Genomic DNA, 14,844 nt, shown 5'->3' with positions numbered 1-14,844 from the left:
GATCTATTCCCAGGAGTGCAACTGCAGGGTCATAGGGAAGTTCTATTTTTAATTTCTTGAGGAATCTCCACACTGTTCTTCCCTATGACCCTGCAATTGCACTCCTGGGTATTTACCCCAAAGATACAGATGTCGTGAAAAGAAGGGCCATCTGTTCCCCAATGTTTATAGCAGCAATGGCCACGGTCACCAAACTATGGAAAGAACCAAGATGCCCTTCAATGGATGAATGGATAAGGAAGATGTGGTCCATATACACTATGGAGTATTATGCCTCCATCAGAAAGGATGAATATCCAACTTTTGTAGCAACATGGACGGGACTCGAAGAGATTATGCTGAGTGAAATAAGTCAAGCAGAGAGAGTCAATTATCGTATGGTTTCACTTATTTGTGGAGCATAACAAAAAGCATGGAGGACATGGGGAATTAGAGAGGAGAAGTGAGTTGGGGTAAATTGGAAGGGGAGGTGAATCATGAGAGACTATGGACTCTGAAAAACAATCTGAGAATTTTGAAGGGGAGGGGGATGGGGAGGTGGGGAACCAGGTGGTGGGTATTATAGAGGGCACGGATTGTACTAGAGAGCACTGGGTGTGGTGAAAAAATAATGAATACTGTTATGCTGAAAATAAATAAATAAATTTTTTTAAAAAAGGATCTATTCCAACATTTAAGTACAAATAAGCTAGAAGAAAATACCTTGCACTGTACTGCCCGACAGGAAGAGATCCCAGGTATTTATTTTATAAATTGTCTTAATAACAAACAAAACTGAGAAATCCACCATCACATAAGAATTATAAAAAATTTCAAAGAACCAATGGTTTATTCAGATTCAATGTAATTTTGTAATTCAAAATATACTTATAAAGCAACTACTAAAAAATGTGAATGTGTTAGATATCTCAGGAATATAAATCTTAATAAGATGTATTCAATTTCAGAGGCTTACAAACTACTATAAGAGACAATCTCCATTTTGGGGGGTCAGAATTGCTAATTAAACGATTTGAATCTTCCTTGTCCTTACTACTTTTTCATCTGCTTTATCTATCAGGTTTCAATAGGAATGCATCAGAGTTTCTATTAGGACTGTCAATCACTCAACGCTGCCTTTCAATTCCCTTAAAATTTTTTGGGACTAGGGGCATATTATAATCTTGGTGGGCTGTGTCTCTTTTTTCATTATACAGTTTACCAAAATATGTCTATTGATGTGTTTTTGCCTTAAATTCTACTGTTTTGACTCTCTGCAAAGGGTTCATTTCCCCACCCCCACCCTCCATCTCCCTTGGCCAGGTGAAGCTGGATGAAGACTACGGCCCATGGGAAAGGAGAGGCAGAATGGCTGCCTGACAGCTTCTGGAATGGAAAGGAAATAAAGATCATTTGTAAAAGTTCTTAATTTTGATGAAATCCAACTGATCATTTTGTTTTCTATTATGGATCCTGCTTTCAGTGTCCTGTGTAAGAACTCTTCATCTAGCTCTTGGTCCCAAAGATTTTCTACTCTGTTTTCTCCTTAAAGTTTAAAGTTTTACATTTCAATCTCAATTCATTTTTGAACTAATTTTATACAAGATAGATGAGGTTTAGGTTGACTTTTTTGGTTTATGATGTCTTGCTGTTCCAGTAGCATTCACTGAAAAGGCTAACCTTCTTCTATTTCATTTATATGTGCTATTAATATGAAGACTCATTCATATCTTCCTGCAATCTGGGAAATACTCTGGCATCATTATCTCTTCAAATACTGTTTCTCCATTCATGGTTCCCCATACATGGTTCCCTCCATTCTCTGCCTCACTAGTGGGAGGCTCTCCATCTTTCCAGGTTAGTAATTGAAATCACTGGTACTATCATTCAACTCAGTCCCTCTTTAATTGTACCCAGTCTAGAGTTTACCCCATATGACTTTTTGTTACTTTAACAAATACCTTTTATATTTCCAGTACTTTTAACTGGTTCTCTTCTAAATCCATCCCTTAATTCTCATCTGCTTGGTTTTCTTTCACTATTTCTTAGACATTTACCATGGACATTATCCCTTCATCTCTTTGATGATTTTAAACATATTTATTTGAAGTTGATTTTCAGAATGCTTACTGTATTTTCTTGGGAGTGAATTCATCTCCTGATTATTATCTTTTTTAATACTCATTACATTCATTTGTTTGGGAGTCTTAATTTGCTAGTTCTTCTTGAATAGGAACAGTTTCTCTCTTTCTCTCTCTCCCTCCCTTCCTGTTCTTAAACAGCTTTGCACCATCCTCCATCCCCATCCACCATCCCCATCCCCACCAGTGAAGAGCAGAGACCTTCACTCTAGAACCAGGTTCTTATCCTGGCAGCTCAGGGTTCCCATCCCTTGGAAACACTAGGGCTATCGTAAAGCCAGTCATGTCACCACCAGGTCCCAGCTGCACTGCTATCTCTATTCCCACTCCGCCCCAGAAACACAACTTTGAACAAGCCACAGACCCAGGCAGCTTTGCTCAGTTTCTTCTCATAAGGAGGACAGTACCATCCCAGTTTCTAGTTAACAGCAGTGAGACTTCCACTGGTCTTGATCCAGGCATGAAGTTCCTTTGGTCTCCATACCCTCAAGCAGTGTTGTCCACTCTTTTGACATGATGGCATGCTTTGAAAGCAACAGTATGTGTACCACATGTGGGTAAACAGATGAGACTTTTCCTCACCCAGAAATGACAGCTGGGGACTCTGAGAACCCTAGGCCCTGCCTAGCTACCCTGATAACAGTCAATATTTCACACCCCAGTAAACTTATTCACAACATGTTCTCTGGGAAGTGTCATCCTAAAAGAACCGACTCCCTGCACATACTGCCTATTTCCATACCTGGTTCTGTTTTTAGTCTACCAGCATGTTTATCTTGTTATTAAAGTCCAGGTATGTCAATAACATATATCATTTATCACTGCTATGTATTTGGAATGGAATACAGAGTTCAAAGCCTGAATTGAAAGGACCATCACAACAAAGTCCATGCTGTGCCCTCTGTTTTTAGAACACCCTCCTCTCAACCTCTCCGCGTCACTTTTCCCTACTCCTTCAAGTTTCAGCTCAGGTGTCACTTCATCAAAGCTGCTCTTCAGGACTCCACTCTCACCCCCGACTATGGGGTCAGATGTTCTCACAGAACCCGATTTCACATGCTATTGGAAAATACTACTATTACCTATTTACCTTAAACAGTAGGCTACCTGCTGGCACGAAGTACCATTTTCATTTCTGTATGCCAAGATCTAGCACTGTGCCTCCAGTAAGTATGGATTCAGTGAATATTTTAATATCACCCATAATACTAGAGTAGGGAGTATAATGTAACAGAGAACAGCTAGGGTTTTGAAGCCAGAGATCCCCAGGTTTTAACGCCAGCTCTGCCACTTACTTACTGTGTGATTTAGGAAGGTTACTTAGCCTCTCTGAGCTTTAGTTTCCTCATCCATAACGTTATGTCACAGTTAAGACTCCTGACTCTGTTCACTACTAGCTGCATAACTCTGGGCAGCCCTGTGTGTCTCTTGGTCTCAGTGCTTGCACTAAGCAATATCTTAGTTAACTCAGACATGCACAAATTCCCTAGAACTTTGGGTCCTTTCCCTGTTTTCTTGCTTCTACTTCATGTTGAAAAAAAGGATAACATTGTAGGTCAGCCTTGGGCCGAGCTGTTGACTCAACCCTTTTCTGAGCCTACGTGGTTGAAAAGGCTTGGCTGAAAGGTTTCTATTGCCATAGAAGCAGTAAAGATTATCTTTATATTCACAATTTATTCAGGCAAAGTGGAGGGCAATGTCATAAGAACTTGAAAGAATAACTTATTTTTTAAAAGATGTTATTTATTTTAGAAATAGAGAGAAAGCATGTGCATGAGCAGGGGGAGGGACAGAGGGTGAGGGAGAGACAGAATTCCAAGCAGACTCCACCCTGAACCCACAGCCTGATGTGGGGCTCAATCTCACAACCCTGAGATCATGACCTGAGCTGAAATCCAGAGCTGGATGCTCAACTGACTGAGCCACCCCGGTGCCCCCAAAGAATAATTTAAGTACAAATTAAATGCACCTCAAGAAGAAAGAAATAACAAAACAACTGACCACAGAATGGACTGTTCTAAGAGAAGGAAAAGTCTCCATAAGAATCCATTCCAAAATGAAGGCACCCACTATATTTTGACCCAAACCTTACTGCTCAAGAGAGCACAGGAAACTAGAAGAGGCTGGCTATCTGATGAGACATTTAAGTAGGGAACCAACATGGCAAAGCACTTTGATGTTTGGGTTATGATATACGGGCAGGAGTCTATTCAAGTGTTACACTTTTAATAAAATAATTTAATCATAACAGAGCTTAGAAACTGAGGAAAAAACCATACCACTGACAAAGAAGACTGTAATTCACACCAAAAGAAAATAATGCCAAAAACCTTAGCATCAAACAGACCAGAAGTCAAATCTTGATCATGCCATCTCCCACTGGTGTGACCTTCAGCAAATGTCAGTTCTCTGATTCTGAATTTCCTCCTCTGCAGAATAAGGATCATGATGCTTACCTCACAGAGAGCCAGGAGAATTAAACAAGAAATTTGGTACATAGAGTTCGGCATTAGTGTCCAACTCATGGTAGGTGTTCAACAAATATTAGTTCCTTCTTATGGCCTCCCATGCAATTTCAACCAGTAAGCATCATTAAAGGGTTTGAAAACTGCTAAAATGTATTTCTTCAAGTCTACATTTACAAACTCATCGGTCTACTTCATAAGCAGATTCTCTGAGATAAGCCTGAGATACACAGACCCAGATCTGGGTGAGTGACAAGATCTGGTGAGTGACCTGACCTGGATCCGCGTGGACATCTGGTTCCCAGGCCAATGCCTAGAAAGACAGACTGGGCCCAGAATGCAGCAGGGGTGGCCAGAAGACAGCCAGAACTAGAGCAGCCAAAAAGAGGAAGGATTACTTGAGCTTTGGCTCCCGTCCTTCACTTGTGTACTGCCAGCAGATGAGCCCGATCAGGTCCTGCACCCTGGCGCTGGCCATTGTCACCACGGTCATTGGCAGCAGTCTATCCTGGCTCGAGTGCAGGGGGAGGTAGACGTCGATCTTCTTGGTTGCTGTTGTGCCTACATGACCCTGTGGAAGGAACACATGCATGAGAGTAAAGCACACAGTCATGGTCATGTAGATGCCACTGGGCCACAATGACTACTCACCAGTCATTTCTCATCCTTTTGGCACAGACCACCTCCAGAGCCTGAAATGGCCCCAAAGTGGAAACACTGTCTTAAGGGTTTTTTTTCCCCTTTAATTTTCACTTTCTAATGGTCTAATAGGTCCAGCTCTGCCTGCAGTAAGGTAAAGGAGCACTACAACCAAAATAAACAAATTAAGAGTCATGAGCAAACCTATGTTTGGTGTCAGGAAATGTGCTTTGTTACTTTTATGGTGTGGCCTTGGACAAGTCACCATTAGACCCTGACATCATCTGCTCTCCCTGAAAATTACACCACTCCTTGAGACTTTGGAATTAGCTGCATCGGGAAGCTGCCACACTCCATGTGTGAGGAAGCATTTAGGCCTGCAGCACTGGAACCAAGGGCTTGCCTTCTCAGAGCCTAGGGGGGTTAATTCCCTTATGCAGTACACCTATTTATTTCAGTCATCTGCATTAAAGTTCAAGGATCCTTGGTCTTACATTATTGTCCTAACAACAATACCCAAACTGCCCTATACATACTCAATTCCTCCCACACACTTATTCTCCCTCCTGAAACTTTCACTACCCTCTGAAACTTTCACTACCCTCTGCACTAATCAGCAAACTTCCATAAATCACTTTTTTTTTTTAAAGATTTTATTTATTTATTTGAGAGACAGAGAGTGAAAGAGAGCATGAGAGCTGAGAAGGTCAGAGGGAGAAGTGGACTTCCCATGGAGCTGGGAGCCCGATGCAGGACTCGAACCTAGGACTCCAAGATCATGACCTGAGCTGAAGGCAGTCACCAACTGAGCCACCCAGGCACCCTAAATCATTTCTTTTATTTAAAAAAAAATTTTTTTTAAACATTCCTTCTACCGCTTTGTCTTAATTGAAACTTGCTAGTCACTGAGGATACTGCTTCCTCTGCTGTCCAGAAGACTGTTCTGTATTTTTCTTTTTTAAACCCAAGTCCTCAAGGCCAGGATGTTGAACAGGTATTCTTGTCCCCACTATTTCTAAACTATTATTTCTCCTTTCTTGCAAAATTCCCTGTTGCTTTGAGACCCAAGCCCTCCAACTATACTTTCCTTTCCTCCTACTTTTTTTGTTTCTGTTATCCACCAACCTTCCAGGCATGCTTCTCTCTCACTGAGGAGTCTTCTTTCCACCCCAACAACTATCATCATTCTTGGCAATCCCATCTAAAGGAAAATCCATGTAATACCCAAGTGACTCAATCCCTAGACCATGTCATCCCATGTGTTTTTATCTCTTCTCCCTTCAATCACTTACAGTGGGTACACCAGGGATCTGTACCAACTCCAAAATCTCAAATTAGAACATCTATTCAGTAACTATACTTTAATATACTTTCATCTCACTTGTTCAAGTAGTCCCCCAAATTCTTCAACACACAATTTACTGATCCACCACTATGAATGATGTCACCATTATTTCCCAATAACGCCCTCGAGATTACATGATCAACCATTATAATCATTCCTTTGTAAATACAGTTTTAATACTCTCTTCCTCCATGGGACTCAACTGGCAGAATGCCAGCCTTGGATAAACCCAAACCTCTGTACTCCCCAACCAAATACTGCTGGAGAAAAATCCTGTAACTGCACAAATTGTTTTGACTGTAAATTCATGATGATAAACCTCAAACACTCAACACAATAGCATGCCTATTATAGCTCCTGATCCAATCTGCACCCCATGCATGCAAGACCACCCCTGCATACTTCTGCTTCTCTCCTCAAACTCCTCATGAGCCCGCCATGACCTCAGCTCCTATCCTTTGCTCATATACTGCCAACAGATGAGAAATATTCTTACTCTTCAATAAGAAAAGAAGACCTTTCAGAAAGGAATTTTCCTCCCATAATTAAATTCACAAACTTAACCTGAATTTAACTACATACACCTCCTCCTACACCAGAGTGTCACTTATCTCATTAAAGGTTAATCTCTCTACTAATATTCTGTGCCCCCTTGGCTCTTACTTTCACAAGGACTTTAATCCCTTTACTTACTTTACCCTTCTCCTACAATATCAACCTCTTACTCTTTTGGCTTCCATGATATACACTCTTGGTTTTTTCAGTGCTCTCTGGTCTCTCATTCTCAGTCTGCTTTGCAGATTTCTTCACCTATATAGTCTCTGTTTGTTAGCACTCCTTGGCTTCTAGATTGGGCTCTCTTTTTTCTCTCTGTATATTTCTTCCCTAGGTATCTCACAACCCCAAAGCTATGGTACAATCTACATTCTGTTGACACCCAAATCTTATCTTCATCTCAAACTTCTCCCTGGAATTCCAAATTCATACATCAAACTGTCTATACAATATGTAGAAAAGTATCACAAACTTTGAAACTCAAGTTCAAATCTGAACTTTTCATTATTCCTCACTCCATTCCACCCCAAATAACAACACTCTCCCTCATTTCAGGAAATGCTACTACCACTAATCCAGCTGCTTAAATCAGTAATAAATTCTTCTTTCTTCTTCCTGTTTTCTACCTACCCTCTTAGTAAGTTCTAGTGTCTACTGCAAAAATGTATTTCCATAGAGAAAAAAATAATCTTTTCAGCAAATGGGACAACTGGATAGCCACACACAAAAGAATGAATTTAGACCCCCTACCTCACATCATATACAAATATTAATTCAAAATGCACTGAGATGCCTAGGTGGCTCAGCCAGTTAAGTTCCGGCCTTTGGCTCAGATCATGATCGCAGATTCTGGGATCCCACATGGGGCTCTTTGCTCGGTAGGGAAGATGCTTCCTCTGCTTGCCACTCACCCTGCTGGTGCTCTCTCTCTCTCTGACTAATAAATGAATAAAATCTTTTTAAAAAAATGGATCGAAGAGCTAAGTTTAAGGTTAAAACTGTTAAACTTTTCGAAGGAAATATTGGTGTAACTTTTTCACGACCTTTTATCAGGCAATAATTTCTTTAACATGACACCAAAAGAAGCAACAAATAAAATAAACTGGACTTTATAAAAATTGAAAACTAGTGTCTCAAAAGCACTATCAAGAAAGCAAAAAGACAATCCACAGAATAGGAAAAAATATTTGCCAATCAAATAGCTGACAAAATTTAGTACCCAGAATATATAAACAGTTCTTATGACTCAACAATAAAAAGACAAACAATCCAATCTTTAAGGACTTAATTTATTTATCTGAATGAAAAAGAGAGAAAGAGCAGGGGGAGGGGCAATGGGAGAGGAAGAAGGAGAATCCCATGCAGACTCCCCGTTGAGTGTGGAGCCTGAGGAGGGGCTAAATCTCATATCCTGACATCATGCCTTGAGCCAAAATGAAGAACTGGGCACTTAAACCCACTAAGCACCTAGGCGACCCCTCCAATCTTTAAAAGGGCAAAGAACTTGAATAGATATTTCTCCAAAGAAAATATACAGATGGCCAATAAACACATGAAATAATGTTCAACGTCATTATTCATTAAGGAAATGCCAAATCCAAATCACAATGAGAAACCACTTCATGCTCACTAGGATGGTTATAATTTTTTTTTTTTTTAACAGAACAAACAAGAAGGATTAGCATGGATATGGAGATGTTAGAACCCTCATACATTGTTGGTGAAAATGTAAAATGCTGCAGCCATTATGGAAAAATAATTTGTCAGTTTCTCAAAACTTAAACATATAGTTACCATAAGACTCAGCATTTCCATTCTAGGTGTACTCAAGGGAACTGAAAATGTGTACATAAGTGTACACAGCAGCATTATTCATGACGATCAAAGAATGGAAACAATCCAGACATCCATCAACTGATGGATAGACAGGCAAAAATGAAACCAATGGAATATTACTTAGCCATAAAAGGGGACAATGTACTGACATTCTATAACATAGGTGAGGCTTGAAAACATCATGCTAAGAGAAGGAAGCCATTTCATAAAAAGTAACCCAGTTATATGACATGTCCAGATTAGGCAAATCTATAAAAACAAAAAGATTAATGGTTGTCAGGATATTGGCGGGGGGGGTAAGGTACAGGGTATTGAGAAGTATGAAGTTTCTTTTTGCGGTGATGGAATTGTTCTGGAGTTAGATAGTGGTGATAGCGGTATAACATTGGGAATATACTGAAAACCATGAAATTATACACTTTAAGGTCATTAAAACAGTAAATTCTATGTAATGGGAATTTTAACTCAACTTTAAAAATCGAAAAATCTTGTATTTCAAAACCATCCCACTTCTCTGCATCTCCACTGCCACCAAAATACCATGAAGTTTCACCTGGATTGTTCTAATAAATTCTTGACCTCCTATACGCTTATCTACTTCAATTTGTTCTTGAAATACAAGCTGGATTTTTTTTTTCACTCAAATTGGATATTACACCTCTGCTTAAATTCCTTCAATGAGTGCTCACATGATACTCTGAATAAAATCCAAATTTCCTGCAGTGTCCAACAAAGCACTGCATGATCTGATCTCTACCTAACTCTCCAACATCATTTACTGCTGCTCCCTGGCCTGCTTGTCATAGCTCAGCTACGCCAGCCTTCTAGAAGTGCCCCCAGTGTGTGTATATGTGTGTATGTGTGTGTGTGTGTGTGTGTGTATACACCTGTTTCTCCCACTTTCTAGAACACAGCAAATGTTATTCACTACATCTAGAAGGCTCTTTCTCATGACGTTTGCATTCTCTAAAGTACGGGTCTGGGCAGGTTACTTAATCTCTCTGTTCCTGCACTGTCTCATATGTAAAATGATAATGATAGAACCTACCTATCAGAGAACTCTTGTGAGGATTATTATTAGTTATTAATATTGTTATTACTAAAAGCTCAGCTCATATGACAACTCCTCAGAGAATCCTTCACTGAAAATCCTGTAGAAAGCCCCTCTCATAGTTACTTTCTTACCCATAAGCTGTTCATTTCCTTCATAGCACTTAACAATTGGATATTATGTATTTATGTACACCCTCAGTGTATGTCTTCCTCACTGGCCTTTGACCTCCTATGAGAGCAGCCATAATAATGTCTGCTTTGTTGACTTCTCTATACACAATGGCTAGCACTGTGCCTGGTGCACAGACGGCTCTCCAAATAAATCTGTTGAACTATGGAATGAATGCACGGATGACTCAAAATGCCTACCAGGACAACATGGCAATAACTCAATAAATGTTAGTTTCCCCCATCCATCCAACCATCCATCTTCCTCTATGAGTCTGTTTCCTGGTAGTGGATGGAGATGGAGGTACTTGAGAAATCAAGTGGTTCCATCTTTAACATTCTAACTCTAGGATGGGAAGAAAAAAAAAAAAAAGATCAGAACTAGGGTAAGGAAATACATAAAATCAGTTTTTAAAACTTTTAGAGAAATTCCACTTTTCTTATGACCTAGAATCTAACATTAAATTTACTAAACTTTTTTTTAGTTTTGCCTGCCATCAAACAAATAGTAAAAAAAAAGTAATTCTTGAGGCACCTGGGTGGCTCAGTGGGTTGAACCTCTGCCTTTGGTTCGGGTCATGATCTCAGGGTCCTGGGATCATGCCCCACGTCAGGCTCTCTGCTCAGTGGGGAGCCTGCTTCCCCCACCCCTGCCCACCTCTCTGCCTACTTGTGAATTCTCTGTCAAATAAATAAATAAAATCTTAAAAAAAAAAAAAAAGTACTTCTCTTACAACAATGCTCTTTCTCTCTCTCTCACTTCTGCATGCACAAAGGTACCATGCATGTTTTTCAGCTGGGAAACAGTAATTCCAAAAGCTAGCTAAGTTGTCTCTAAATAGCAAGTGTTTTGACCTTGTCAGGCAACCCCAGGGTTAAAATTAAAATAAGCTTTTTGAAGTGGGTATATTGCCCTCTTACCACTTTCTTCTCAACCCCCTTTCAGACCCAGCCCAATATGGTATAGTCCTCCTTATCCTTTGGTAGAACTGGGGCTGAGGGGCTAGAGGAATCACAATGAGAAATGTGAATGTGTTTCACAAACTGTAAAGTGTGTTAGAAATGCACAGCAGTGCGCCAGAAAGAGCCTAGGTTTTAAAATCAGACCCACTTCTATTATTCAGGCCAATTACATAGTCACAGGAGGACAAAGATGGATGCTGCAAGGAGCCCTAATAATAATATTTATTATTACAATAAGAGCTAGCATTTATTTAGAGCTAACTGTTAAATAAGCTCTGGTAAATGTTTGCGTAAATTACCTCATTTAATACTCAAAATCACTATAACAGGCAGAATTCTATCATGACCCTAATATTATAGAGGAGAAAACTAAAGCTTATAAGGCTATAGTCATCTGCTCAAGCTCCCACAACCAAAGTGGAAGAGCAGAGCTCAAACTCATGCCTGACTTCAAAGCCCCTACTTCAAATACCAATGACTTCTTTCTCTAAAGTTCTTCTCTCTCTTTTTTTAAAAACTGTCTCATTATTTTTTATTATTTTATAAACATATATAAAGTTCATCTAAATGTAATCAGTCTCTACTCTCCAAGACCTGAATCCCTCCCTCCCACACTGACCTCATAAACACATCCAAAGCACTGCCTAAAGCAGTCTCCTACAAACAGAGTGAATTTGGAGGAGTTGCCCAAGGAGAAGTGTCAGGAGACCAAGTCCAAGTGCCTAAAGCAGTCTCCTACAAATGGAGTGAATTCGGAGGAGTTGCCCAAGGAGAAGTGTTAGGAGACCAAGACTCTAGAGAATTCTGCCACTGTCAGCTGACTGCAGGGCAGATGGTTACACAGCGCGTCTATGAATCCCTTTATCCTCTATAGTGAAATAGCAAGTGTGGGGAAAACTGTGAGAATAAATATGGTAGATACTTATTAAATGAATGAAGCACTTTATCTTTTTAATCTTCTAATTCCATCTTGAGGCACTGATGATGGGAAAAAGTACCTTGGACAAACACTGAAATTATGTATTTTTTAATAAGGAACCTCTTCTGAAAAAACTCAAGGTGGTGGCAGTTAGCTCTACCTAATAGTCCCCGTGCTGCAATATTTAGAGGGAATCATCTAAAACATAAAACAATCCATCAACATAATAGAAAGTAATTAACTTATTAAAAAAAAGGTGACCAAAGGATTAAAAGTATTCATCACATATCAAGGCAAGCAATATTCCAAAGACCTAACATCTAACTATTAAAAAGCAAATAGTGATAAACAAAGATCATATCATACAGTTTCACTGCATGGCAACTTATGCGTTCGACAATACACAACTGGAGACACGGAGGCATAAATAGAGCACAAAGAAGTGGTCAATACAGAGATAGGGGAAAATGGGTTGGCATCATCTTTCTCAGTCACTCAGGCATGCAACGAACACCCACTGAAACACCGTGTTGGACTCTGAAGACAAAATCAAGCGAGACTCAATGCAGATAGACCCTCATCAAAGTCACAGTCTAAGAGCTACACTGTACTATGTGATAAAAGCTTCAAGAGGGGGAAGGTACAGGCTGTCATGACAGCTCAGAAGTAATCCAGACTAAAAGGGGTTGGCAAAGGCCTAGGTTTAAAAAAAAGAAAAAAATGAAAGAAAGAAACCCTTCCATTCAACAGAACCATTAACCTAAGGAAAAGATGCTTACTGTATTTAAAAATATACCATACCAATACACAAAAAAATGAACTGGAGTTCTCTCTGAGACATAGGATTGTGAGTGATTTTAATTTTCTACTTTGTATTTTTCTGCATTTTCTATGATTAGCATGTATTACTTTTCAATCAGAAATACAGTAAATGTTACAGTTATAAACTAAAAAGGATATAGAAAGAACCACCATATGGCACTTAAGAGTTTTAGGTAAGAGAAAGAGAGGATCGGTTTTGAAAATGTAGTCTATGTTAAGTTATCTGGCAAAATTTATTAAGAACACACTATGTGCCCGGTGCTGTGACAGGCTATTGGAAAAAATAAGCCGAAAATATAACTCAGACACCTTCCTATGGCAGGCTAAATAATTTTTATTTAAAAAAAATAATAAAAAGTAAGAAACTTACAATGAGCTGACAAATTTTGGAGCTGAACAACACTCTCCAGAGCAGCCTCTAAATCAAGGAATGCCCCCAATTCTGGTTTCAGAACAAAAAGAGAAGCACTCCCTGTAGCAAAATGATTCCTCGACACAAATGTAATTCATGAAGACCAACCAGACTCCAGGGTTCACGTCCCACGGCCTCCGCATGACTTGATGGTTCTGCAAATGTGGGCTGGCGCCTGAAGCTCCTCACGTCCAAGGCCGATTTTCTTCGCCAGCTTGTCTCTTACTCCATGTCCCAGCTCAGTTAGGGCTTTCTTCCACTCTGTCACTCAGGCTAGGGACCCTACTTATTTAACTCCTCTTTCTGTCTCATCAGTCTCCAAACCCTCTGAAATGTCCCGCCCGTCCTCAGCAGCACGGCCCTAGTTCAAGCTTCTTCAGGCCTCAGGGAGACCACTGCATGCGGCAGTCTCCCAACTAATTCCCTGTCTCTAAAACCTCTCTTCTCTTCCAAACTGTTATCTCCCTTTGGCGATCAATGTGGTTTAACTCAAATCATTGAACAGGCCAGTCGCCAACTCCGAAAGAAGTATATGATGTTTCTCCCCAGTGTCCGCATGCCCGTTTCTTCGCAGGGCATTTAATACCCATCACATTCTGGTCCCAGTGTACCACTGCTAGCGCAGACGGAAGAGTAGTTAGGAGCACGAGGCTTGGGGTCAGCCAGATCCAGGTTTAAATCCTAGCTCTGCCACTTCCGTAGCCTCTAGACTTTAGACATTAGGCAAGTAAATACACCTCTCAGAACCTCTACTTCCTTACTTGGAAAAGCAAAAAAGATGTATATAAAATGCCTGGCACGTAGCCACTGAGCAAGAAATGTACCCCTTCTTCTGTCAGCTTCAATTGTCTCCTCTTCCAAGAAGGCAGAAGTCCAAATTCCCTCTGCTTTGCTCACTACAAGTTTAACTTGCACAACCTTATGGTTTTACTTTTTCTCTACCTACCCTCACCACCTCCTTTCCACCTTCTTATGCAAGTGTGAGTTATGCAAAGGGAAAAACTGTGCCTCACTCATTTTGCATTCTCCTAGGACATAGCATGTAGTAGGGGTATGGTATTAGCTTACTGAAAGACTCTTCAGCGTATCCTTCATAATGGACCCACCAGACCTAAAGAGCACTTCTCTCCTGATCCAGGTAAACTGGCTATACCTCTTCTACTTCCCAGATTGTGTTCTTTAAGAATCCCTTTCCTTCTCTAAAATATACTCAGAATCTAATAACAGGCCTGACATATAGTAGTTACTTCTTTATACTGACGGAATAAATGATTAGTATTCTTTCAACACATGATTTTAAATACCTGCACATTGTGTCTGTCATACAGAGGTACTATCAACCTATTCCCTCCTTGTTGAATTCAGACATTGTTTCTAATATTTCACCACTATAAATAACATTCCTGTAAACATTCTAGTACTTAAATGTTTGGGCACATATTCCTCAGAGTAGATCACTGAGTCAAAGAGTATGAATGTTTTGGGGCTTATGATACATACTGATCAGTCTTTTGAAAACCATTTTTATGGCAATCATGAAGCAGCAA

At 40.0% G+C, this 14,844-nt stretch overlaps 1 protein-coding gene across 18 annotated transcripts in view; it reads right to left on the bottom strand.

The window, feature by feature from the left end:
• Window positions 1-14,844, bottom strand: part of MAPKAP1 (MAPK associated protein 1) — a 244,724-nt gene that overhangs the window by 128,812 nt on the left and 101,068 nt on the right. For all 18 annotated transcript variants that reach the window (XM_059142981.1, XM_059142980.1, XM_059142974.1 and 15 more), the window contains one exon: window positions 4,984-5,156. In XM_059142981.1, coding sequence (XP_058998964.1) covers window positions 4,984-5,156 — 173 coding nt within the window. The remainder of the gene's footprint in view (window positions 1-4,983; window positions 5,157-14,844) is intronic.

The sequence above is a fragment of the Mustela lutreola genome, chromosome 12, assembly GCF_030435805.1.
Source record: "Mustela lutreola isolate mMusLut2 chromosome 12, mMusLut2.pri, whole genome shotgun sequence".
Classification (NCBI taxonomy): Eukaryota; Metazoa; Chordata; class Mammalia; order Carnivora; family Mustelidae; genus Mustela; species Mustela lutreola.
The sequence above is the reverse complement of the archived record's forward strand: the minus strand, read 5'-3'. Positions and strand labels throughout refer to the sequence as shown.